At 44.7% G+C, this 27,832-nt stretch overlaps 1 protein-coding gene and 1 long non-coding RNA gene across 2 annotated transcripts in view; one reads left to right on the forward strand and one right to left on the reverse strand.

Annotated features, from left to right (window-relative positions):
* Window positions 1-292: 292 nt before the first annotated feature.
* Window positions 293-27,832, reverse strand: part of LOC139061265 (uncharacterized) — a 43,449-nt gene continuing 15,909 nt past the window's right edge. Inside the window, exons 2-3 of the long non-coding RNA XR_011515287.1 lie at window positions 21,339-21,401; window positions 293-2,004 (exon numbers count right to left, since the gene is read on the reverse strand). This is a non-coding gene — a long non-coding RNA (uncharacterized lncRNA). The remainder of the gene's footprint in view (window positions 2,005-21,338; window positions 21,402-27,832) is intronic.
* Window positions 6,541-12,602, forward strand: LOC135912836 (uncharacterized). Its single transcript, XM_070540987.1, has 5 exons — window positions 6,541-6,799; window positions 6,881-7,009; window positions 7,321-7,416; window positions 7,986-8,045; window positions 8,103-12,602. Exons 1-5 carry the CDS (start codon window positions 6,577-6,579, stop codon window positions 8,843-8,845), a joined length of 1,251 nt encoding a protein of 416 aa, XP_070397088.1. The 5' UTR covers window positions 6,541-6,576; the 3' UTR covers window positions 8,846-12,602.

A 27,832-nucleotide genomic window follows, 5' to 3' on the forward strand; every position in this document is an offset into this window, starting at 1 on the left:
GCTGCAAGAAAGAGAGGCATGATGATGGATTGCGACGTGATCGTGCGCGTCGCTAAACCCCAACAGCCTATCAGCGCAGAATGCAAATTCACGAACACACAATAAGCTCACACAACCAAAAAAGCAGCATTTATTGCTGTGGCTACAGGGTCCATTGAGTCCTGAGCTTTTTCCATGACCGCATTATCGAAAGCAGTCGATATAACCAAACCTACAAAGCTAGGTTGACTGTCGTCACTGATACATTCATTGGTGGTGCATTTTCCCAAAACCCCACCCACAGCTAAGCGGTCCGAATTATATTCGTAGCACATGGGCTTCCTTAATGTGCTCCTAAATTTATATCACGATTGTTCATGTGCACGAGTGTTTTTTGCATGTTGGCTCCGTCTGATGCGACCGCAGCGGCTTCGAATCGAACCGGCGACTCCCTGTACAGCGGCAGTATACGCAACCATATGGCCACTGAGCCACCATGGACAGTCGGGAAACTATACTGTTTTAATGTATCGCTCGTGGCAACCGGGGAGCTTTGTGGCTTTTTAAGCTGGTGCAGGTTTCGGAACCGAGCTATACTATTAAAGTTGACCGAGTTATCCCACCGACGGCATGATCTGCGGAAACAACGACGTGCAGCACGCCCCAGAAACACTTTTCGTTTTAAGGTGGCAGTCCCCGATGGAATCCTGGTCGCGTGTTGTCTGCGGCTTCTTTCGCTACTACGAGCAACTGTCTTCCACAACCCAGTCCCTAAATTCGGGCTTGTGTTCGGCTTTATGTACCAAAAAATAAAAAGAAAGGAATGCCATGTAAATTTACTTTGAACAGTAAGCTCGTTGGGACATTTACCGAGCAAATCAAGAAATGTTTGGCACGCTTTATTTCAGGGCTGCTCGTTCATTCCTATCATGCATGGAAACTGGGCGCACTAAACATATTAACACCCTTAAAGGTGTAAAAAAACCAGCTCATCGCCTCACGAGCACCCTTAGGGTGTTCATAAATGTACCGCTACTTGATTAGCATCCTTAGGGAAGGGTGCATGGCTAAAGTAGAAGCGAAGGGTAACAAAAATGCCACCTTCAGCTCGCTATATACTTTCGACTGTTTGCGAATAGTTTAGCAGCGTTCCTACGTAGGCGATCTCAAGGGACACGCAAATCATCCTTAAGTTGTGTAACAAAAAAAAAACGCATGGAGGTGAATTCGAACACAGGAACTCCACGTGGAAGCCAGACACCCTAGTGATCTACTGCGCCATCAGTCACATTTCATCTTTTCAAGCATGGGTGGCTATATGTATAAGTTGGGGACTGAAGGCGTCTCCACACTCAAGCAGAAAGACACCTGCTTGTCTTTCTTTTTCCAATAAATGTTCTTGCTCCTCCTCCTCCTCCTCCTCCAGAAACTCCAACTTCATTTCATAAGATACCTTACATAAGGTCACAGCTTATATCACAGAAAATGAGTTCGTTGCGCTTGAAACCTAACATTCTTATAGCTGAAAGAATAATTTAGCAATGCTAGCGAGCATGCTATAGCAAATGTACGAAAGCGTTCCGCATGGGGCGGCCATTCTTACCTTAGGATGTTTACCTCCAGTCCTGTTTTTTTTTTTCGAACACGCCCTTACTATAGGGTCTCCGAATAAAATGGGTGATGAATGTGCGTAATGAAGGGGTGTAGAGTCGAAAAATGCTCCTTTAGTACCCGTGAAGGTGCGAACGTGTTTAATGTGTGTGCTAATACATAAGCCTCACCTTTACTTTGACTGCAAGCACCCTGCAACTATATAACTGGGACACACCTAATCCACACCCATGGAGGAGACGTGGTGGAGAGCTCCGAATATGTTCTGACCAAACGCCGTTCTTCGTCGTGTAGCCGAATCTCAGTACACGAGGTCCTTCCTTTCTCTTCCTCTCGGTGGAACTGTTTGTTTTGTCTTCACGATTACCAACATCAGCACATAAAGAAGTGCCAGCTCGTTTCTTGTACAGCAACCTGCAATAAATAAAATAGAGAGAATAAAGCTAATATGTAAATATAATGGCGCTTCATCTTCGTGTTGGAACAAAAGAAAATAAGGCACAATTATTCCGTTTTGTTTTCCAGGCTATATTGTAGCATGGGTGCATGAATTTTTAAAAGCCAGGGAATTCTATTGTTTTAGAAGCGGCTATTCTTCTAGAAAACATAAGCAAACAAGAGGTGTGCCTCAGGGATCGGTACTCTCACCAATATTATTCAATATTTTAATGAGCACAATCCCCGTTCACCCAGGAGTCAGTACCTACGTTTATGCTGACGACATTGCCTTTTTTGGTATGGCTAGTGACATATAGTCTCTTTACGAAATTTTGCAGTCGTATCTAAGGGAACTGGAACACTGGCTGGATAGCTTACACTTAAACCTGAATGCTAATAAATGTGCTATACTTGTTTTTCCAGTTAAAGACCCAGTATACATATCGCTGAACTACCATCTCGAAGATATTCCACAAGTAGAGTCACTAAAGTACCCTGGAGTTATTTATAACGGAAATCTTAACTGGCGGCCACATATTGAATATATCGCGACAAAAGGAGCTCGTACAATGGGCATTTTGCGCAAGTTAAGCAATCGAAGAACAGGTATGCGCAGAAAATCCCTCTTGATGGTATATAAAATGTACGTTCGTCCGGTGTTAGAATTTGGATGTGTTTTATTCTCAGGTGTTCCATCATACAAGCTTCGGCCGCTAGTTTTGTTAGAACGAGAGGCACTACGTCTGTGCTTAGGCCGTCCAAAATACGTTGCAAATGCCGTATTATACATGGAAGCAAGAATCCCACCCATATTATGCCGATTTCACCTTCTGACCGTTCAGACCTTCTTAAGGCTATATGAATCACCATTAAACCATCCTCAAATTATTTACATCTCCGATCCAGAATTATTTTTTCCTGTTCATTGGCCCAGGTTTCATAGACCACAGATTATGTTTGTGCAAACATTACTTGACCCACTAAATGTACAAATTCGTGATGTGTTTCCTAATAATACGCATTCAAATTACCCAGAGATCAGGTTCAACGACATTTTCCCGAACCATGCGAAACTACTCCCTTACGGCATCTTAAACGCCATGTTGCAAGACCACCTAAGCACCCTAGAAACAAACATCATCATTGCAACAGATGCCTCACAGTGCGAGGAAAAAGCTGGCATTGGAATATTTTGTCCTGCGCTCGACTGGTCTTTTTCTTTAAGATTGCCTGATTTTGGGCCTTTTTTTCTGGCCGAGTTGTTAGCAGTAATCCTAGCTTTACGTAAATTAGACCCAATGATTACAACGGCTGCTATTCTTACTGACTCCATTTCTGTTTGCTCTTGCATTACCGCTACTAATAAGTCACCCATGCTAAAACTCTTCCACTTACTAGTTCCTGCCCATGTGCTATGTATTCATTTGATTTGGGTGCCTGGTCATAAAGGTTTGTTTTTTAATGAAACTGCCGATTCACTGGCACATGCATCACTAGCCGGCCCTATTCTTCCTATTCTACCAGTGACAGCACAGATCACGGTGGCAAGATTTCGGATGAGATCAATTAGATCAGCCTTATCAAACCCACATTTGACAGCTTCTCCTGAGTATAAACACCTGGCATTTCCCTGGCATAGCGATTCTTGTTATACAAAAATGCTTGAGGTCTGCCTCACCAAATTACGCTGCCGCATTCCCTCCCTAAATTTCTATTTACACAGGTCGGGTTTGGTTCCCTCTCCCCTTTGTTCTTTTTGTGAGGAGGAGGAGACGATACAGCACTATCTTCTATCTTGTCGCCGCTTTGCTGCGTTAAGAAAAAGATTGTTGGAGATGCCGTTTAGAAGAATTGGCCTGGACTTGACAGAACCTGCAATTCTTTCGTTCAGGGCGTCCACTTTGAGTTTCAGCCACAGGGATGCATGCTTCGCTGTCCAAACATTCCTTACAGAATCTAAACGAGTGCCCTGCTAAATACTATTTTTTATTATTATTTTTAAAATAATTATTTCTCATTCAACAGCGCCTTCCTGATTTTATTTTAGCCGGTTATTCAACCCTATTCAATGCTATTCCCATAGATATTAGGAAATTTATGCTATATATTATTTTGGAATAATCCATCCATTTCTTGGCCAATCCCCCATCGTGGGTAGGAGCCACACGTGCCACAGGCTACAACAACTGTCTCCCCACAACTGTAGCGGTTGTCTGTGTGTCCTGTTCCTGCACACGGTCCTGGTGGTCTTTTATTCACCCTTCCACGAGCCATTGGTCGCGAGATCGAATCCCGGCCACGGCGGCCGCATTTCGATAGGGGCGAAATGCGAAAACACCCGTGTACTTTGATTTAGGTGCACCTTAAAGAACCCCAGGTGGTCAAAATTTACGGAGTCACCCACTACGGCGTGCCTCATAATCAGAAAGTGGTTTTGGCATGTAAAACCCGATAATTTAATTCCTCGAGCCATTATTCACCTTCACTCGTACCTTTCTGAAACGTCATCAGCCCTCCACTTTACAACACCTTTCAATCAGTGCCGGGGTGGCAACGATTGGAGCAAAAACTTTGCACAAATGACCGATCCAAGCACCCAGTTCGTCATTGCACAATGAAAAAAAAAAAAAGGCCACCCGGGCACTCAGTATCTCCAAATCGAAAACTTTTCGCTAGTGTTTGCTCGTCATAACAATGCTCATGGCAACTGCTTCAGCTGCCCTGTCATCAAAACCGCAATCCCGCACTGCCTGAGCGGCACGCGCCGACAGATCAATCAATCAAACAATCAATCAATCAACTTTATTTCCCTTGGAATAGGAGGAGTACGGGACTAAAAGCTTGAGCAGCTTGACGAGGTCCCGACCTCTTTACAGTTGGCAAATCAGCAGGATGAACGGTCAGTCATGCACAAAGAGTTCAAATAAATCAACAAATATTACATAACATCGAGCAACAAAAAAAGTTTTGTAACAAAGCGCAAGAACAATACAACCCAATTACATAGGTCGACATTAAGCGTTAAATGTTCCTTGAGGATCCCGATGAAGAAGCATGGAAGAACCTAAAACCAGCTGGATCACCATTCTCGAGACCTCACTTGGCTTACCGCCGCATTTGTGCTGGTAACAGGCATTCGCGAGAAAGCACTTTCACCTGGCGCAGACTAGTTTTATAAAGTCGAGGGTTCGGCGGAGCCCGTCTGGTCGGGATGAAGCATAAAGCAATAAAGACGAACACCCACCAAAAGAAGTACTAAAAAATGATTAAATGTAAAAGACGTTTCAACTATAACGTCATAACGGTGCAGCACCTGCACTTTATGGTTTGCTGAAGGTTCACAAGTCTAACGTCCTCCTGCGTCCAATCGTTGACTACACCCGCTCCCCTCTCTACAAATTGTCCGCATACCTGCACCAGCTTCTGGCTCCACTCATCGGGAACAGCTTCACGCATGTGAGCAACTCCTGCGACTTTATTGAAAAAGTTCTTGACGTATCTCTAGACGACGACGAGGTGATGGTTTCGTTCGACGTGGTGTCGCTGTTTACCTCAATTCCGACTGACCTGGCTGTAGAAGCATGCACTTCTGCTTTAGGATCTGACAGGACTCTGCCAGCCAGTTCCTCCATTGACGTTCCCGACCTCAAGAGGCTCTTCTGTTTCTGCCTTGAAACACGTACTTCTGCTTCGACAAGGTATTCTACAGGCAAGTCTACGGTATAGCAATGGGTGCATTCGTCTCTGTTACTGCACCCAATCTTACGATGGAGTGTTTAGAAAGTCGTGCTCTCGCGTCCTTCAGTCCTAGGCCAAAAGTTTTTCTGTGCTATATATGTGCACGACTGTTTTTGCGTGATTCAGCGCAGCACTATGGCTTCGTTCTCTGCTCACCTAAACAGTCAGGAACAGGCCATGCAATTTAGAGTTGAGACAGAGGTCGACAGCAGACTCCATTTTTATTCGTACTTGTCACCAGACGCGACGGACGGCTCTCGTTCAGCGTATACCGTAAGGACACTGACACTGGCCGCTACCTGAACTTTCAATCCGCTCATCCTGACGCTCACAAAAGGTCGGTTGCTGCCTCTCTGCTCAACCGGGCGAACCGCATTTGCACCACAGCAGAAAGTCGTTCCACAGGCTTGGACCACGTGTGAGGAGATCTCTCGGCAAGCGGCTGTACACGTCTTTTTAGAATGCTGTGGAACGCCGCCTGTCCAATTCAGTCCGTCCGGCTAATCCCCGACGAAGAAAGCGTGCGTCCAACCTACGTTCGTACAACCTACGTTCCAGGGATACGCGAAACCTTGTCTCGCATTCTGCGCAGTTATGACGTGGAGGTGGCGCACGTGCCCGGGTGTAAGCTGAGGCAAGCACTCGCTGGCGGTAAGGACAGGCTTCCGAGAGAACCGTTTCCCGGCGTTATTCGCGCTTTCCAGAAACGCTAGCGCCGCCGCGCGGATCTTTTCGGAAGCCGGGAGGGGGTAATAGATTTCTCGCTCACGCGGTTTCTGCAGCTGCGTTGGGGTACTTGTGCTCTTCGTTATGGAAGAAAACAGTCGACGAGCGAAGAGTAACCGCATGTGCAGTGTGCCGCAATGCACAAATCGTGCAATTTCCGGAAAAGTGAGCCTGCACCACTTTCCAAAAGATAAAAAACGAAGGAAGTTGTGGGCTATCAAGCTCCGCATCGGGAAGGAAGTAAGCGAAGAAATGGTCGTATGTAGCGATCATTTTAACAAAGACGACTTCTTTTGGGGCCACCTTGGTGAGTAATTGACTGTTGCGATGCTCTCAACGATTTCATTTTATTCTTGTGGTGAGCTGATTGTGAAATTTTGCCTTAAAGACGGGTTGAAGCCCTTACGAAAGCGGCTGAAAAGAAACGCCGTGCCATCGCAAAAGATCGCTCTGCGCTCCCACGAAGCAAGTGTGAGGCCTAGGGTTCCCCGAAGAAAGCCCCCCACAGATTCTCAAGGTAAGTTTAAGTACGCAAGTGTCACCGTTTATTAAATGTTCTGCCTGCACTCGCGCTGTTTCGGTAAATATTCCTCGACGGTGCCTGACGCTGCGTAGTGAGCATTTCACACTAGGGAACGTATTCTGCATCTGTTCTTAGTCGTTCTGTGTGAAAATCAAACAGGCAGTCAATGGGCAAGGCGTTCGCAACTTTTTTTGGCTGTAGTGAAAGTTGTGTACCGATCGGAGGTACTGCGCAAGCGTTTGTGATCTTGTATTTGTTTTGCTCGGTCTTAAAGCATCTCTTCTATTGACCTAACAATGTTGCAGGAAACGAGGGCCAACAGGACGACGTATCTGAAGTGGTCATTAATGAAGATTGCGCATGTGAGCTTCCTGATAATTTGGAAGAAAGTGAATACAATGGTGAGAATTTTTTTTCCGACCCTCGCGCCCAAGTTTTGATGATGCATAGGCGTTACCGAAGGTTTAAGTTTGCCGTTTCACCCAAACAAGGTGAGTCCGGTTGTGCAACTGCAAAGGGCAATATATCGAGAGTGGTATCGCCGAAAGATTTTGGGCACCTAGATAAATACACGTTCTACTATTAAGAGACTAAGGCTTTTCTAATGTCACCTTAGGCAAGTAACCTACTGGAGTGACTCTGATGCAATAGTGTTCTGTGTGTGTGAATGTGTTTTTTTCTATGATCTTTCTCACTTTTTGTGCTTTTCTTTGTAATATTTCGGCACCCCCCTTACCCTTTCACCTGTACACCAGGTTAGCAAAGTGGATGTTTACCTTCCAGGTAACCTCCCTGCCAACCTCCCCGTCTTTCGCATCTGATACTTTCTCTTTCTGCTCTTGAATTTTAGAGCAAAGGCAAGCCAGTGCAATGCATCTTGTTTTATTTTGCCGTAGGACTGAATACACCGTGTTGTAGGACACTTCACATGGTTTTATGAAGGATTTAGTTCACCATCATTGTATTGCAGACCCACCTGTGCAGGATTGGCTTCTTCCCCTTTCAAGCTCTTGCTCACGAACAACAGCAGGTAACTTTTTGCTTAAAACTGTACCAATTTCGCTCTAAATGTTTTCTTGCGTTACAGAACAAGACGCTGCAAGGGCACTTGTTGAACTTCAAGAGCTGGGCCACACACCTGAGCTAAACAAATCCGTTCGAGTGAACTCACTGGACTTCACACAAAAATTTAGGATTTCGGACATGCTTCTTTCTGATGCTCACCTAAACACTTTGACTGGCGTACCTTCTCATGCACTTCTAAACAAGATTGTTTCACTCGTAGAGAAGTATGAGGCGGCAAATAGGATGGACGCTTCTGTGAGGGACAGAGTTATTTTGGTGTTCATAGTTCTGAAACAGGCTATGTCATTTTCCTGTCTCAGTGTACTTTTTCAATGCAGCATTTCGTCCATACACAGATATTTTGTGCACACACTGCCTCTTGTTGCTGCAGTGCTGAAAGCTGCCATTGAGTGGCCTTCAAAGGAGCAAATTTTAAACAATATGCCTTCGCACTTTAAACAGTATCCGAGAGTGCGAGGTGTTGTAGATTGCACAGAAATCCCAGTTAAAAGATCTCGCTGTGTGAAATGTCAGTTACTGACATATTCACAATACAAGTCGACTTACACTGTAAAATTTCTCATATGTTTAAGTCCAGCTGGCCCAATAACATTCATCAGTGAAGCATATGGTGGACGAGCCTCAGACAAAGCCATTACAGCTGAGTGTGCAATATTGGAGAAGTTCGAGTCATTCACAGATGACATTATGGTCGATAGGGTTTTTTTATTGATGACTTGTGCACCACCCGTGCAATTGGCGTAATTCGGCCACCTTTTGCTAAAAAGGACTGCCAGTTTGACCGCAATGATGCCCTTAGGACAGCTGATATTGCTAGGGCACGGGTTCATGCAGAACGAGCAATACAACGAGTTAAAATATTTAAGCTCTTCAACTCAACTCTGTCCTGCGAAATGCTGCCTTATATCAATGAGCTGTTTGCAGTTGCGTGTGGGCTAACTAACTTGTGCGCACCAATACTGGCTGATGATAAATTTCAGTAAGCACGCTTGCAAAGCTGACACAATTCATCATCATCATCGCAATCCTATTTTATGTCCACTGCAGGACGAAGGGTTATCCCTGCGACTTTTCAATTATCCCTGTCCTGTGCCAGCCGATTTCAACTAGTGCCTGCGAATTTCTTAATTTCATCACCCCAGCTAGACTTCTCCCGTACTCGACTGCGCTTCCTTTCTCTTCGCACCCATTCTCCAACCCTAATGGTCTACCGGTTTTCTAACCTACGCATTACATGATGTGCCCAGCTCCATTTTTTCTAATAATGTCAATAAGTATATTCGGTATCTTTGTTTGCTCTCTGATACACACCACTATCTTCCTGTCTCTTAACTATATGCCTAACATTCTTCGTTCCATCGCTCTTTGCGCGTTCCTCAACTTGTTCGCAAGCTTCTGTGTCAGTCTTCACGTTTCTGCCCATATGTTGGCACAGGTAGAATGCGCTGATTGTATACCTTTCTTTTTAATGATAATGGTAAGCTTCCAGCCAGGATCTGGCATGTGCTCCAACCCATTTGTATTCTTTTGCTGCTTTTACTATAACTTCGAGATTGCTGGTGCTATTACCCTGCTTATCTTTTAGTGCATACATCTTGGCTTGACCTACGCTAAGCTTCCTTCACTGATTTCATGCTGCGTCCATCTCTTACAGCTTTTTTCAGTCTTTATCGCGTTATAATTTCGAATCACTTATTTTCGCCTTGTTGATCCGTTTTGAGTTTCGCAAATTCTATCTTATCTTTTGAGTTGGACACTTTCAATCTTTGTCGCTTCTTTATTAGGTCCTTTGTTACTTGGGAGAGCTTGCCTACTGGTTGCCTTGGTGCCTTGCCTCCCACTTCAAGTGCTGCCTCTGAAGCCATCCTCGTTACGGTTTCATTCATTACCTCTATGTCAACTTCATCTCTGTTCTAAGGCTGCATATTTGTTTGCAAGTACCAGCCTGAATTGGTCTGCTTTTACCCTTACTGCATCTAGATTGGCTTGTTTCTTCTTGACCAATTTTAATCTTTCCCTGTTCAAATTGACGTGAATCCTAGCCCTCACTAACCTATCAATGTATATCAGACACATATTGCTATGGTTAACGGAACACAAACTGGCGAATGTTAATGTTACTTTAACAGAACAATCTCTTTTGGTGTATTTTCCACTTAATTTGTGCGACATCATCAGCTGTTCAATTATTCATACTGTCTATAGTATGCGCTGTTGGGTAATATAGGCATGATGGTTATTTTTTTTTATTTTTTCATCACTTTGTCCTGTACATTGCGATGTGTGACTAAGTAAAGCTGTGAACTTGTGGGCATTGCAACCACAAAGACGTGAAGAATGTGAACCGAGAGCAGGTGGCAAATATACGAGCATGCGAGAGCCTCGCATGTGGCATACATTTATTTGCAGACAACCTATACAAATGGAAGCGATGTGTACACATTCAGTTAAGAGACATATGAAAGTTGAGAGGAGGGCGAATATCAACATTTTCTAACAAATAGTAAATATTGAATATCACATAGCAAAACAGAGACACACATTTACAAGAGAAATGTTTATTGTGGTATGTTTATAGGTGTGATACGTGTACTGACAAGTAAAAAAAAAGAAGCCAAGTATATCAGGTACAAAGGACCAGTTATAAACACAGAATCACTAATTTTTAAGTAAAAAAACTACTTGTATTCGCTCAAGTACTTTAGAGTGACTGCAAACAAGCTCTTCAGGAATTATGAGCTGCTGTGTGACTAGCTTTCCGAAGAATGCAAAATAAATAGTTGCTTAAAAAAAGATCAACAGCTTTCTTCTCTTTTTTGCAACATGTGCACTGTAGACACTTGTAAAGGTGTCATTTGCAGAGAAAACATCACAGGTTGTAAAGTAAAAAACGAAACTCCATGACTAGATATCCAAAAGCACTAAATGACAGAATACAAGCAAAATTTGCAGGTGGCCATTTATGCATATGCTGCAAAACCTAGAACCAAACTTGAACTCCTCATTTTGCTTCTTCGATGCTTCAATAACTCTGGCCATTTCAGTTCTCACAATTTGCTATACTTTCCTTAGCAGACATTGAACAGTAAATATAATTAACAATTGCCTGATTGCTGCTACATATATTGCAATTCATGGCGGCCGCATTTCGATGGAAGCGAAATGCGAAAGCACCCGTGTACTTAGATTTACGTGCACGTTAAAGAACCCCAGTTGGTTGAAATTACCGGAGTCCTCCACTACGGCGTGCCTCGTAATCAGAAAGTGGTTTTGACACGTAAAACCCCATAATTTAATTTTTAATATATTGCAATTCGTAAATATTACAAAGTACTGAATAGCTTTTCTTCTACGTATCCCCCCTCCCACTGAATGGAAGTGATCAACAACGAAAAAAACCTATGAACACCAACATACTTTCAAGCCTTGCTAATCTGCACAAGCTTAGGTAGTACCCTTTAGAAGTAGACAACTGCAGCCTGTCTACAAGTGCCTGAATATGCTCGGTGTCTCTCGGCACATGAATGACAAGGCTCTCGACTTTCGAATATACTATAAAATGACACAGATTCATGTTAAGGAGGAGCATGCCCAGTTGAACCTGGGAGTAATACTTGTGAGCACGTCTCGATGCATAATTTTCTCCATCACACACAATAAATGCCAGCTTCTTAGCATTTACAAGGTCTTGTATGCTAGAGTGCTTGCCTAGAACAGGACACTTCACTTCCAGCAAGATGTTCATTCCCCTCTGCTCACGTATTCCATCCGGGCTGTAGCCAAGCCAAGGAACATGTGGAATGACGACGAGTCCCAGATTGTTCACGCTTTCGTTATGAGTCTTCTCGTACTCTTCAAGTGCAAGAGGCTCATTGTCTTTTCCATACATTGTGGCTTCATTTCCCTTGAAAGGCTCCCTGCAGTACAGCCTGTCCAGCTTTGCTTCCCACCTACGTGTACCTCTTTCTTCAAACGTGTAGAGTTCTCTGCAGATGCTTCCAGTAATTCTTTTTTTTCTTTTGCTGTGCCACAGAGTGGATGACTGATCAGTTGTCTCGCGGCATATTTCCCTAGCTTTGGCATAGGAGAGGCACACATTTTGAAGATAGAAACTCTTTTCATTTTCATTGAGTTGTTCAAGAGTAAACCTTTTCAGTACTGTTTTTTCACCATCTAGCTCCGATTCAAAAAATGAAAATTTTGTGTGCTCTCTCAAGTAGCAACCTTGTGTGAAAATTGTGTCGATGGCGCGGACTATGTTCAAATTGCTAGTGAAAGGGATTTACTTTCTTGCACGAGTTTTGTGTTTTGCCAGTGCAGAATTTGGTACTGCATCGATAAGTTCTTTCCTAATCAGGGCTTGAACATCTTCAGGGACACTTATTGGTTGAAGCTGCTCGACGTGGCAAAACAAACTAATTGGCCTTGGTTTGTAGATGCTGGCGGCACTGGCACGTCCCCACTGTTGTTGCACATCCGTGCATGACAATGAATCCAGGGAAGTGGCACTTGTCCTGTACATCAAAATAAACATACCTTGCTGAAATATTCTGTGTTTTGGCTTTTTTCTGCATCTTTCATATGATTCAAGAAAATGTTTCCTAACAGTGTCGCGATGGGGCTAGTTCGAATTCTATGATGTAACTTGGTAGTGCGGAAAAGAAATGAGACAGACGGGAACCATTTCAGTTTTGAGTTAGCGCTTGTGTACATTGGTTCCATTTTGTTTCATCCTTTCTTTCCGTGTTAGTAAGTTACATCAACAATATTTTACAGCGGATTCAGAATCAAAATCCTACAGTGAACAAATAAAAAGCCCAGAACGTTTAAAACATTTCTGGGCATTCTGTGGTTATTAATACAGCCTGTGCCCACCTGAATTGAATGAAGCAACACATACTCAATTGATTGCTATGTAGAAACATGTTCTTGAAACTCAGTTCCGAGTGCAACAACAAGCCCCAGATGGCATTGAAAAGGCATCATTGCCACTGACTTCTATGTTCGCCTTTTACAATGTGGCTCTTAGTTCGACATAAGGTAAACATATTCACTGTCACTTGGTGCACATTACAGGCAATCCAACTAATGAAAATAAATAAACACATGATGTATAAAGTTTTACCTGTTCAAATATATCAAAGTGGCAAACAAATGTTTGCATTGACCAGAGAGACCGGCCTTGCACGTGCATTCTCCCTGAAAACAATCAAACCAATGTTAAGCACGCAAACGACCTTAAAACCGCGCTAATTATTTACAGGGTAAATGCGTAGGCTCCCACATGCACATTGAATTCTGGAAGCCAAAAACAACACATTCGTGCTTTTATGACACTAGAACGACGAAATTGCGCGTTTAAGCCCGAGAAGTAAGTGAAAAAAAATTGCATTTAACGCGTTGCACTTTGGCGAAATCGCCGTACAGCACGCGAAAACGCTAATCATGCTGGAAACGGGGCGCGATGGCACACCTCATTGTCTCGCTCATAGCTTCTAAATCGGCACTACTGAAATGTTTCCGTGTTACCTGGCATTTTTAACAAGCATTCCACGAATAAGCCATTGCAGGGAGCCATGAATGCACATAACGTCATCAATGCACACAACGTTTATTTTATGCAGCGGCATGAGGGGTACTGCGCTTTGTTTACATCCGAGCGCTACCAATTAACTGCTTGGTGTCAATTCTCGTACATCACGTATATCTTAAAAAACGTAAGGTGAAATACTGACCTTTACGGCGCCGGTTTCATTGCAGACTTGAACATTTATAGCATGCGGGGGGCCTCTCACGGCGCTTGTCTGCAGGCATAGTGACTCGACCTCGACAGCCGCGCTTGTCGTCGCTCGTATACCGCAGCATATTATATGGCCAGCGTTAAACGCAGCCTCTCCTTCTACAACATATCTTTGCGTTTCCTTTGCAAGGTCAAGGATCGCGCTTAGAGATACTAGAGGCCCGTGAGCCGCCTGCACTTGGAGACGCGCACGCTTTCGTGTCGGCTCCATCACCTCTATCCCCGCCATATTAAAACGTTCTCCGCGCCCCCTATAGTCGCTGGAAAGTGCGAATAAGGTACTCTGCGCAGATTGCGACTACGCATACATCGGTGAATCGGGCAACTTCAAAAAGAGACTAAGGCAGCATCAGAAAGATGTCGAAGAAGATGATGATGATGATGAAAACGTTTTATTTAAAGAAAAAAAAAGGGAGAGGGGAGTTAGGAGAAGGGTGGTCGGATTCCTATTCCGGAATTCCGTTGGCTAAGGCCGCCGCCCTAGCTCTTTCCACGAGGGCTCGCTGGTCCTTGAGGGTTGAGCTGGACAGGGCTGCCTCCCATCCTTCCCACGTTGGCTGTTTTATACTTTCTAAGAGACTATTAGCCTGGCAGGCCCATACCATATGGTACAAATCTGCTTTCTGCCTGCAGAATTTACACTCGGCCGAAAAAGATTCTGGCTCAATAGCATGTAGCTTCACTGGGTTATTAAATGACAGGGTTTGTAACCTTCGTAAATGGCATTCTTCTGGTTTGTCTAATCCCTTAACTGGGCCCGGGTATTTTCGTCGCGATGAGCGCAAGTGTTGTAATACGTCTGCATAAGTTATTAATGGCACTGGGAAGTCCGAGTCTTCGGGGAGGGAGGAGGAGGTACCCCGGGGGAGAAAAGCTCGGGCAGCAGCGTGTGCACGCTCGTTTCCCTCTACACCCTCATGACCTGGCACCCAGATCAGCTCTTTGCTCGAAGCGAAGACTCCAGATTGTTTGAGGATCCTGCAAGCTAGCGGTGCAATTCGGCCCCGCGTGTAATTTCTATAGGCAGTTTGCGGGTCTGTAATGATGTATTCTGAACTTGGATGCGAAGCCGCCATGGCGATCGCCGCCTCTTCCAATTCTGCAATTTCCCCGTGCCGAACAGAAAGTCCATTGATCGTCTGCCCTTGATGCACCACCGATATTGTGGAGACTCTTCCCACCGGACCCGCAGCATCCACGAAGAAGACCCCCTCTAATTTAGAATAGATCTGGTCCATCTTCTTGGCTCTTGCCCTCCTCCTTGCTTGATGATATTCTGGGTGCATGTTTTTAGGAAGGGGCAGTGTCGCGAATTTGCCCCTCCACTCTTTCGGAATGTCTTGTCTTGTTGCCGTATAGTAAGGACAGCCGATATTTAGGTCCTCTAGTACCTTGCGTCCTGTTTTCGTTCCTGCCAATCTGGCATATTGACTTAATAGGTGGGCCTCAATTATCTCATCTGTTGTATTGTGCACCCCCAACTGCAATAAGCGCTCTGTAGATGTTTTGACCGACAGTCCTAGTGCCTTCTTATAAGCTGTTCTGATCATGACGAGAAACGTACAGTTTCGAATGCCCTTGCCAAGCACACGAATGCAACGGGTCACAAAATTGACTGGCATCGCTCGAGAGTTATCGGCCAAGAAAGAAATCTGAAAACGCGGCTGTGTCTGGAATCGCTGGAGATACAAAAACTACGTCACACGCTCAATCGAAATGAGGGAACCCTCACCCCGTCATACGTGCGCTGCTTACGTCACGTTCTGAAGTATACATAAGCTTCCGTGAACTTTCCTTCATCCCATTGTGAACAAGGCTTCCGTAGGAAAGTCGGAATGTCTTTTAGATTTATTCCTTTTTTAGTACTTCTTTGGTCGGTGTCCGTCGTCTTATTGCTTCAGACTAGATTTAGCACATCGGACAACATGTTGACAACTTACTCACTTTGGACAGCTGTGCACAGCGCGTCGATTATTTTGGAACACCGACAGCAAGCACCGTGAATAAGGACCTCAACATTATCCAGGCAATCCCTGTCGACTCATAATAAAAAAACAAGGCTAGGACTTCGAAGTCCTGCAACTGATAGCCGTTCTAACTGTGCCCTCTTCGGAATAGGAAAGGCACGTTCTATTTGTGGCCTCGGAAGTATCAATCAACTAGATTTCATTTAATGGAATGGCAATAATGTTCTCGTATCCACAATGGTGCCTCATTGGCTATGACATTTTGCTGCTGACCACGAGGTCGCAAGCTCGACTCCAGCAGCTTTGAATATTGCCAGTGTACACTCAAATTCATCTACACATAAAATAACGAAGATTGTAACATTGCTATGAAGCAAATCAAATGGTAAGCATATTCCAGTGGTATTCAAAATTTCGATTATTAGTGCAGCCCTGCTCTATCGGTGATGCTCATCAATGCGCAAATACGGACGATTCGGACATTCTCCTCCCCTCTGCGGCAACTTATCTTTATGTGCACTTTAATTCCAATTTGCCTCATTGTTTCGAAAGTTCAACTAAACGTAAAGCGTTGCGTGTAGTTGAAACGTGGGAACCATGGCGCTTAACCTAATGTGCTTTATCTGGCTTTATTTTTGTTTGCAATTCTTATAGTCTTTCTTTCTTTTCCCTCTATCGTTCCTCTACCGTTTAGATTAGTTTATAAACATAAACGTACTATTTTGAACAGGTTTCGCGCTGTGGACATCTGAGAATCAATATAACGTCTAATCTAACATTAAAAACCTATGTCAAATTAATAATTCATAACCCTAATCGAATGTTAAGCTACTTACGTTGAAATTTCAGTAAGTCTCGAGCAGAACTAACATCGTTTTTTATAGAACCCTTGTGCTTCCCAAATTAGAATATACCGCTGCAATGTGGAATGCAGACCGTGATAAGATTATTAACGTTCATGAACTGGGCCAGATCTGCGCCACTCGTTTCATACTAGCCAGTTATCTTCGTACATCTGGCGTAAGAGAAATAAAGTCGTTTATCACTGTCTCATTAATTGCTACGCAGAAATGTTTTTCGCTTATGCTTATTTCCAAAAGGTTACTGTCATCATCATCTACATGCTCCGCTCATCTCTGCGCCTACGCATCTTTCATCGTGGGTTTACCACATCAGTAAAGTTGGGTACATCCCCTCGCACAAACGCACTTGTAAACTCTTTCATTCCGAACACCTCACATGATTAGAACCACCTTTCAGCTATTACGGATCATGCTTTGTCCAGACAGTATTTATTTGCATTCTTTTCGTTATTACTAAATGCGCTATGTAGTGAGTCGATATTGCTTGTGTCACGCAGAACTTGTTTTATCTTCGTTATTTTGGTTGTATTCTGCCTTAATTGTTTCTGCATTACCGTTACTTTTTCGTATTGATTCGTATAAGTGACCCTTCCTTTGTAATATATTCCTCTTTACATTGCATTTACGTTTGAGGGTATTGGAAATAAATAAATAAATAAATAAATAGATAAATAAATAAATAAATAAATAAATATCGTAAAGCATTTTTCATGCACTTCCCAAATTCATCATAACAGTGCGTCAGTAGGACAGTTTCATCACTATTTTCCAGTGCACTTCAACCTTGATTGATTCAGTAATTACTTCCTGGTTATTAGTGTCCTATCGCCCTATCGTCCGTCTAAGGACATCGCGCTGCAATCCCAATGCATATTTTTTCTTTCGCATAATTAGCCAGAAATTAAACTTCAACGACCCGGCAGCCACGCCATACCGCAATCGGTAGTCAGCGCAGGCCGATTTGGGCGTCACATATCACGAAGCACGAGTTCAGACAGTCGCTGGAATCGCTGACGCAGTCACCTGATCAAGCAGCGATGTTGAGTGATGTGGATACTAAACATACACAATGCGGGTAGCATCTGGCTTTCACTTGACCACCGCAGCCTGTGCCACTTCTCATGGCACACTTTAGGAAAGGGGGGAGAGAGAGTCTGCGCGACGTAAATCTAGGTCGCACGCCGTCGTCTCTGGGGAGTGCCGTGGGGGAGAAAAGGCGAGTCTCCTTTAGGCGCGCGATACCTCACAGCATTACCAACGGCGGGAACACCTTTTTTGTATAGTCACAATGGGATCCATGCCCATGCGCGCGTCCAAATTCCCCGTGGCAAACAGAATTCAGCCACGTAAAGTGAAACTCGGAAAGCGGGTGCGAAGCCATCATCGTCGCTGGAGTGACTATAGGGAAAAAGCAGAAGGGAGCTACAGGAACACTCTCCCGCCAGACTTGCGGTCCCTTTCTTCCTGTTCCTTTTTGGGGGGAACTTCAGTTCCGGACGGAACGACGGCAGCCTGGTAGCGAAACCCGGTAGGAGTGATTCCGACGGTGTGCGGGCCACGCGCCAGGTGCGAGCCGGTGATCTTGGCCCAAATCGGTGGCCGGGTCACCTGGTTTCCACACCGTTTCGCGGGCTGGGCATTTCCGGCGCGCCGCTGTATAGCTCCGCGTTTGCTCGTAGCTGCAGTACCGAGGGAAACGGCTAAGGTCTAACACGTGTGTGTGTTTAATGAATAATACGCGTAACTGCAATGCCAGGCGCTCTGCACTACCGCCGTCTGCTTTATGCGCCCCGTTTCATCCCACATTCAAAACGCGCAGATGTCTGCCCTGTACACTTTCTAGTTGCCTATGAGAACTCGATGGTCGATCGCGCAGCGACGTCAACATGTCCAGCTCATGGCCGTCGCCATCAAGTTTGTGTCCGCTATGGAGGAAGGCCTCCTTCAGTAATCGTTTGTTACCACTATGTTAAGCTAACTTCCATTTGTGCCTTTCCTAATTTCCCAATGCCTTAATCAACTCTAAATCTGGTCTCAACTAGAATAACTGCTGCTTACGTTCGCTCCACGTCACACAGCGTCGTGCTTACCATTTTGCTTTCCAGCTGTCGTTACGCAGACTTTCATGACCTTTCTCTCTAGGTTAAACGCGATCCTCCTGGGCGCGTACTGAGAAAAAAAAATGCAAACACTCGCGAACAACTTTTTTTTGTGGCAACGGAGGTAAAGCAGGGAAATGCCCCAAAATATCTCAACTTCAACACTCAGTGGTGCGTTTCGTCTTATTTAGCTGTTGTAAATAAGGTGCTTATATTTTCTCTTGCCCAGCTTAAACTTACGCGTTGTAAAGTGCGCCCACCCCCCCATTTTCAATCGCGTAAGTTTAAGCTCTTTTCAGAAGGGCACTCGCTTGTGCTTGCTTTGCCTCCCCACTTTTCCTTTATTGCGACATCTACGAGCATAGAATTGATCATTAAAGCTGGTCCAAGTCAGGCGGCATTGTTGGGCATATTAAAATTCAAGACGGCCGGAGGAGGCCAGTAAGCAGCTCTTACGAACAAATAGTTCTGCGGATTCATCCTTTATTCTTATGCTTTTATTTTTTGCCCTATACAAAGACAATTGCTCGTATAATACGCGGATTGTCAACTTTAATTTCAAATAATATCGGTAAGGTGACGTTCATGGAATGGATGAGTCTATCTATACAGGATTGCCGGAAGGCCATTCGAGTCACATTTACATTCATACATAGTGCAACACTTCCAAAATGACGCGTACGCACGCTCACGTGACCAGATGCATACACGCAAAAAAGAAAGAAAAAAGAATAACACAGGTCAAATTTGCAGTTCCAACACACATTGGGACAGACCTGCACCTTGAATAAGTTTGCGAAACATAGCGATCTTGGAACTGACGACGTACGCCGCGAGTGCTTATAAAATGCGCCGGTCATACTGGTACGCTGAACGAGACAAGCTAGTCCAGAAACAAGCCGAGTTAAAAAAAAAAGAAAGAAAGAGGAAATGTGCTTTCACTTGCCAAAACCATAATCTGATTATGAAGCGCGCCCTAGGGGGGGGGGGGGGAGGACTCTGGGTTAACTTGGTTTACCACATGCGTTTCTTTAACGGGCTGCTAAATCACGCATAGCGTTTTTGCATTTCGCTTCCATCCAAATGCGGCCGCCAGGGCAGGGAATTGAACCGACAACTCCTAGATCAACAGTGCAATGCCGTAGCCATTAAGCTTACCGTAGCGGGCAGTACACCCACTTCACAGGGAACGCGCCGGCATTCCACAGTGATTAGCAATGCGAAGGCGCCAGGCAGTTATGGCAGGCGTCGTTGGCGCCTTTTTCCGTAATGACAGCTTGCACGCGCCCTATGCAGTGCGGGTCCGACGGGCCTGAGGCTTTCCGGAAACCACATGTGCATTTTGTTTTTACATCGTCATCTAAAACTAATCATAAAAAGGGGCGTGCCTTCCACACCACTATACATATGGTGCTGATTTGCCGACGGCTACTTTCTGCGGCAAACACGCCCGTGCTTTATAAACTGCCCCCTCCCCTGCCCCCCCCCCCGCTTCAGCTAATTTACTCTCTTTCTCTCTATTCTTTTTTTTGACGCCGCCGTTCACGCGAAGCTTATCTAAAGCGGAAAAAGAGGACTACAGCGCGTTTCGCTAATTTGCTGGTGGCTACACTTAAGAGGCGGCGCCACGGCAACATCTGGTTCGAGGTTCGCATACAAGCTGCAACGGTGCGGCTCTCTTGTGAAACTTTCTGAGGTCTGTTTCGCTAAGCAGCTTTCGAGGAAGAGGGCTAGGCGCACAGATAGGGCGCTGCGGTTAGGACGTGCCTGTGTTTAAACGGCAGCAGCAGGGGAGTCTCTTTTAAGCGGATAACAAGCACTTCCACATGCTTGAACGCTGAAGCAAGAAAGTTAGGTGGTCTATTCGTCCTCATCTGAATGCATCATGAAAGAGGGCTTCCTCGACGAAGGCAACTTCGTGCCTTGAACGTATAACTGTACGCGACGGAGACGCCACGCCTGCAGCAGGAAGTCGGGATGGTCGGAAAGTGAGCCACGCAGCGTAATTAACTCGGTGACCCGGGCTAACTAATTGCAGGTGTGGAAAATAACCGCTTGCTTCTCAGTGTACTAAACTTCATAAAGTTTTCTTTTTGTGCATCCTCATTCATTTTGTCTTATGAGAGATTGATGGGAGACAGACTATCTTCACAAGCAATGCCGTTATAAATATTTCTTCTTCTTTCCTTTCAGTTTTGTATACCGGGATTGGTTTAGACATGACCAACTACCCAGGGTCATCATTGACACCGTCTGCTGAAAGCTAAAAAAGGATCGTTTGTTTCGGTCGTCTTAGAAGCCAAACGTTAAGCAATGTTTAGTGCTGCGTCGACGTGCAATGCAGTGCTTCGCGCTAAGGAATATTTGCCTTGCAGTCATTTCATCTACGGGTATTTCCCTGGCACAAGTCTTGTGAATTCGACAGATTGTCTCTGGTATAAAACGGGTGGTATATCGGATATGCACATACCAGGTGTTTCTGCGAAGATTCTAATGCTCAAAGCTCACCTGTGGCAGATAGCATGATTCTGGTCCTTGAGCTGGTCTACTCAAAGAGGCGGGCTTTGCTTGCTGGAGAAATAAACGAGAACATTAATTATCAAAAACAATTACAAATTAACAAATATTCGCCAATTAAGTTTTAATATGATTATCTTATGTCACATATGTTAATAAATGTACACTCATCTTCTTTCACCATCGCCGACAACCCTTCGTATTTAGCTACCTTATAATGTACTCCGTTCTTGAACTTGTGCAATCTTATAAATACCTTGGTGTAATCATTAGCAGCGATCTCCCCTGGTATACTCATATCACTAACGTAATATCATCGACAAACAGATCTCTAGGATTTCTGAAACGTCACCTACATGCACCACGGCGCGCTCAGCTACTAGCATACAAGTCGCTCATCAGGTCAACGCTTGAGCATGCATCTCCAATCTGACAGCAACATCAAACTTACCTAGCTAACGCGCTTGAAGCCTTGCAGAATCGCGCTGACACACTCATCCATCATGACTATACTCATTTAATTCCAGCGTAACCACATTAAAATTTCAGTCCGAACTTTTGAACCTCACCATTCGTTGTCGGATCGCTAGCCTTTGCCTCTTTCATAAGGTATTTCATAGTTCGCTAAATCATCCCCAATACGTAAACCCACCATCACGCATATCCCACCGCACTTCACATCCTTTTCACACTGCCCGGCCACTAACCAGAACAGCTGCGTTCGCAGGTTCATTTTTTCCCCGAACAGCTATCGACTGGAACGGCCTTCCTCACGACGTTGCCACCATCTCCTGCCCCTCGATGTACGCAACTACCATGACCTCTCATATGCAAGACTTGTGATCATCCTTTACATGTTACCACACCCCTTATGTTATACCCCGAAAGGGGTCTTTAGGGAAATAAAACGAAGCGAAATTCGCAATTTACAAATTTTAGCTCGTGAGGCTGCAAGGCATATCTGCTTGAAAAAAATTATTTGCATAACATCACTTTCAACCGACAAACTCGCTGTGAAAAAATGCATCGTCTCTCAGCTCACTTTTTTAACATAACACCGTCCATGCATTGAAGCGCACAGGTAAATAGACCGCCGGTGTATTTCTTTGAAACGTTCAGGAATGAAATCTCGACACTGGTCCCATCCAGAGAATTGCTTCGAATTGTATCTAGCTTTCGAACGCCAAGGCTACAACTTGTAAATTCCCATATATGCTCTAAATTACTTAGTTAGAAACTTAATTAGTGAATTTCTGTTATTTAACAAATTATGCCTTTCAATTTCTTGTCCAAATAATGTCATCTTTTAGGCCATCCTGCTCAAGGATTGTAACTATGCTATCTGCTACAGATGATTTTAATATTGGCACGTGTACTTATCTTTATCGGGCGACCAGGTTTCGCCGCCTAACAAATGTTATCGCACAGCGCGGGACGCGCCTGCATGTATCCGAAGTTTCTGGAAAGTCTATCCGCTGTCTGTTTCGCCGAGCCTTGTGTTATCTGATTTCATCGCCTGACGCGAATGGTGTAGAACTTTGTGGAAGGCACGCGGGTCCCAACTATTAGTCTGGAACGTTGGACGACTGCTGTATAAAAGCCGACGCGCTTGACCCGCTGATCAGATTTTCGACGATCGCCGACCGTGTTCGCCGCTATCGTTGTGCTATAAGTGTAGCCTGTCTTTGTGGGCACAGGTTGGGCTGTTACTTGTAACTTTGTGGGCACAGGTTGGGCACAGGACGGGCTGTTACTCCTCGCAGTTTTCCTTTTGGCATAGCACGACGCCCATGCCTCGCTCGCATCGTATTGAAACACAAATGTCCTTGTGTAGACCTGCGATCTTAGCACGGTATCACTCGTCAGCGCGCTCTTCGGGGCGTTGACATAGGATTAGGCACGTCCGGCGGTGGGAATCAAGCATTGCCTCCCCTCCCCCCCCTCCTATGCAGAAACTCGAAGCTTTAACAATTAGGCCGCAGCCGCACGTATGTTTAACTCGCGTCATCATCAACTGGTTCTTCACGGTGATGACAGCGTGTTGATGATTTTGATTCCCATACCACAGTACACACTCGCAAAGAGGGATCGGCCAGAAACCGCGTCCGCGTGTTTATTCTGATGGTTTCCACACTATGGCACACAATTACGTACAAAGGGGTGTTGGCCAGAAATCGCGTGGAACCACGTATCGTTCCAACACCAACCAGCTTTTTGAGATGATTGCCACGTGTTGACGATTCTGATTAGCATATACCATAGTGCATACACGATATGGAAGATCGGCCAAGAAGCGAGTGGTACAAGGGCACATGCCCACAATAGGGGATTGCCCAAGAAACGGGAGACAGACATCGTGCTAACGTTAACTATAGCTGTTTGAAATAGGCAGTGGGGTAATATCGGCAATATATTCTCTTCCTCTAATGAAGTGCGGATTGTTTACTCGCGACTCGACGCCAACTCAATGATCGAGGCACTCATGCAGGACCTTACAAATACAGAGCCCACGCTGACAACATCCACAGATGCCTGCATGGGATCGATTTAGATGGTAAATTTCTGTTTGCCTCCAAAGTTAACGTGGAGCGATGTGTCATAGCTGTACTCAGGATTCCGCTGAGAGTTGCTTTCACCCGTCGCTACATGCACCTCATCAGCCAGTCGAACAGCCCTGATTATTAACCCAGTCAGGCGGCTGAAACGCTGGAACACATATATGGACTGCCCAGCATATGTGCTGGATCGACGGACGTTGCATAATTCCCTCGTCAGCGTTGGCCGGCAGCCCCGGTCGGCAGACGTTATTCCCGGTACATGGCCTCATACTGCAAATATAATGCGGACAACGGAAGCGTTGTTGAAAATCCTGCATCACGCGACACTAAACGAAGGGCTCTAGTAAGGCCACTGCCTAATGCACATATGCACTAACCACTGCTCTTCTCTCCACTATCATACAACCCAATACTCTCACTGTCCTTCCCTCTTCCCCAATGCCAAATAGCAGACCAGAGCTCGCCAGCTCAGGTCGACCTCTCTGTCTTTCCTATCAATAAAATCTCTCTCTCTCTCTCTAAAGATGATTGACGCGTGTTGATGATGATTATGATTCTCATGCTATGGCACATACCCACAGCGGGGATAGGCCAAGAAGTGGACGGTGTGTTTAAAGCAAGTCAGAAAAAATGATGAAACAACATTTGGCACATTGTTTAACACGTGTACGGAAGAGCACTTGCCCGTGCTGCTTTCCTTTACGACCAAGAGGAAGGAATGAAAGAGGTAAATTTATGGCATTTCATTACGGCTTGGCGACAGCTTCGCTTCCCATAGATTCATACATGTATGTTGGATCTTCATGACGTTCTTTTAAAGCGAATAGCATTTCAGGCAAACGCAAAGTACTTTTCTTTTCGGCTATCTGGCTTATGCCACGGAAAATATGGGCTGATCTCGTCGATTGTGCACTCTTAACAAATTTGGGTCGTTCGGTTGGGTACGTGCCACTGCGTACGTGCTGTGCTTCAAGAAACCTCTCTGAAGTCAATTGGGCCACTGGCTACGTGCGACCAGTCGTGGGCGGACTTAACGGTGGAGTAGCCAGAAGGCTCAGTTGTCCAGAAGGAAGCGCCGGAGAGGAGCCCAGATTAAGCACACGCGTCCTATATGACGCGCTTCAGCTATTCGCATGCTGATCATCGTAGATGACTTCTGGCCGGATTTATTACTTCCCGCTCTTTCCGACGCTGTGTGTCAAGTTTTACCACTGGCTTCACTTAACTTCTTTCACCTTGCTACATTTTAAAATAAAATCCGTTGCAGAAGATGACGCCAGCCTATAATATGAACTCGCCGTGCGACCGCTTTCTCCAGGCGCCGTGTTGTTCTGTGCTTTAGCGTTGAGGAACCAAATGTCAAAGGCTGTAGAACATCGCAAAATGTGACACTGCGTCTCAAGGACTAATTAAGCAATGATAAATAGTATCTACATTTTTGCATAATTGCTGAAATATGTGTCCCAGTGAACAAAGAATCTCTTAATATTTCCCCATGCATTCACAAGAAGTGTAGATTTAAAGTGTAAAAAAGAAAGTCTAGCAGTGAATACCGAAAATAGGCTTTCAAATTATTCTTGTCATAGTCGAGTACCTCTGTGTAACAAAAACAAGACCTTGCCGTAGAGCTCCTTTTCTTGTTTTACTGATACAAATGTGTACACCCAGGAAACAACCAAGATTTTTCACGAGCGAATATTCCAAATATTTGGAATATGAGAGCGTTGAAGCGACATTCTTGGTTGTAGCATTTTCTCTCGTTATTTGTGTTGCAATTTGCCAAACAACTGAGTTTTGTTCTGTTGTACTTCTCTACGTGCTGCGGCTTTGCTTCCATGCAATGAAAGAAAAAAAAGGGAGGAGTGGATCAGAAGTGCAACAGAAGGCTGCTCAGCAAATACATTACGCAAAACTTCATACGTGTGCCTTGCATAGATTGTGGATGGACAATGATAATAAATTTCTGCTTTTGCCGCTCTTTCGGTTGTCCCCGCTGAAGAGGCTGTGGGCGCTAGATGCTCCCATTGATTAATGCAACCACCATGCATGATATAAATTTAACTAGTGAGATCGAGTAACGCTGAACGGTGCTTTTCCGTCGATCCGACTCTTTTCTCGCATTTTCGTGATCTCCGTTTCTGCAGAAAACAGCGATACGGACCAAGCGTCATAAGAAGAGGAATTTTTAAAAAATCTTTAATAACGTCACAAAATACACAATTTATTACGTGATATCGTGTGCTACGCCATCAGAATCAACGCCCTTAAATTTATATTTCAATAACAACAACAGAACTGAGTAGGCACCTTTATACAGTTTACCTTGAGAAGAGTGCAAGCATGACTTAGGAATGCTGTCTACAAATTAGTTTTTCCATGACATATTGAACCCTTCCAGTTTACGTACAAAGAAAGAAAACTCCTGGGTATAATATTTTTCTTCTTGTTGTAGATACATTGTAGTTTCTCTATCCATATGTGTTTCTTGTTTCGGCTTCATGCTGGGTTTACTGTTTCGCTAGTCTGAAGTACACAGACAGCGAATACTTGCTGTTGTGTTGGCAATATTAATTTGAGGACAATCTAAAGCTCCCTAGTATTGGCGGAACCTTTTTTTCGCGGTCGCATTCAAAATTCTTATTGTCAGATTAGCGTCCTCACTAATTACCTTGCTCAGTAGGCACGTCACGTTTTCGGCTGCCGAGGGTCCAGTTAAGTGATGCCATCACTGCCAAAGATTACACAACGCAGTGGAGCAGGTGACTCTAGCAAGTGCCAGCTCCTGGCAGCAAATTCAGCCGCTTTAAATTAATGTTAAGCACGTCTTCAGTGTATCATAAACCGGTGTCGCAGAACACGGTACGGACCACTAATCTTGCATGCTGGGGAGTAGACCCCCACCGTCCGCGTGCATCTAAATTGAGATCTGAAGATACAGAAGAACAAGACGCGCTGTGGTCTCCTTGGAAGATGTATGTACGGGTGCTGGCTAGGGATGAATATTTTTCTAAGCTTTAGAACTATCCCTGTGATACAAAAAGATTGGACGCTAATCTGAGGCTTAAGAGAATGAATGCTACCTAGAAGAACTAACAAAATGTTGTTCTTCCAATACTAAGAAAAAAAAGGTGGGGGGATGGAAATGCTGAGAACTTACATAAATTGGGGTAACTCTTGCTTATGTTGGCGTCTATAACGGCAATACTGATTTTTTTTATTTGTGAAAAAGTGCTTTTCTCGGAAACGACTCTTACGCTGAACGCTGGAATAGTTGGAAACTACACATAACTGCCATCCTGCGAAAATTAGAATTCGCAAAAAATCATTAGGACACAATGTCGGAAAGCCTCGAGGTTTTGTCCGCTCCAACCGACTGCGCAAGAAGGCCTTCTTCACCTTGAGTTGGCTGATATGACCGCAGTTTCGATTGCATATGCTTCCTCTGTCATACATTCCGCACTTATGTGGCGGAGCGAAAAATCCGGAGAAATGTAATAGGAAGTTCAGTGCAAGGGCAAAATGCAGCGTAAGAGAGCCAAGATGGCGGAAGAAAGGAAAGAACAATGCTCTGCCCAACGTCGTCTTCCTCCACATTTACGAGAACGTGATCCTAACAATAATGTTTGATGTTTGCGGGGCTTTTAAGAAATAATTCTTTAAGCGGAAAATAGCGTGAGGAACGCATCATACCTTTTCTGTCTCGACTTTTCTGTTTGAATTCTTTGGTCTGCACGCTGTAAATACCAGCCTTCACTTTAACCTGCATTATTTTTTTTTAACAAGCCATTGACATTATTCCGACGAGACGTTTCTAACGCCGTGTGTAAGGGAAGTAGAGACCCTCAAATAGTACATGAAAAGAAAGAAAGTAAATTGTTCCTGGCAATAGCGCGATTCAATTGGCTTCCGTGCGCAGTACGTCATGGT

The sequence above is a fragment of the Dermacentor albipictus genome, chromosome 6 (genome assembly GCF_038994185.2).
Source record: "Dermacentor albipictus isolate Rhodes 1998 colony chromosome 6, USDA_Dalb.pri_finalv2, whole genome shotgun sequence".
Taxonomy (NCBI): Eukaryota; Metazoa; Arthropoda; class Arachnida; order Ixodida; family Ixodidae; genus Dermacentor; species Dermacentor albipictus.

Excerpts from the sequence above, each read along its gene's own strand:
- LOC135912836 (XM_070540987.1), top strand. The coding sequence starts at position 6,577 with ATGGAAGAAAACAGTCGACGAGCGAAGAGTAACCGCATGTGCAGTGTG. Across the intron at positions 7,010-7,320 it reads GCCCCCCACAGATTCTCAAG|GAAACGAGGGCCAACAGGAC; the intron begins GTAAGTTTAAGT and ends ACAATGTTGCAG. Across the intron at positions 8,046-8,102 it reads TTGCTCACGAACAACAGCAG|AACAAGACGCTGCAAGGGCA; the intron begins GTAACTTTTTGC and ends CTTGCGTTACAG.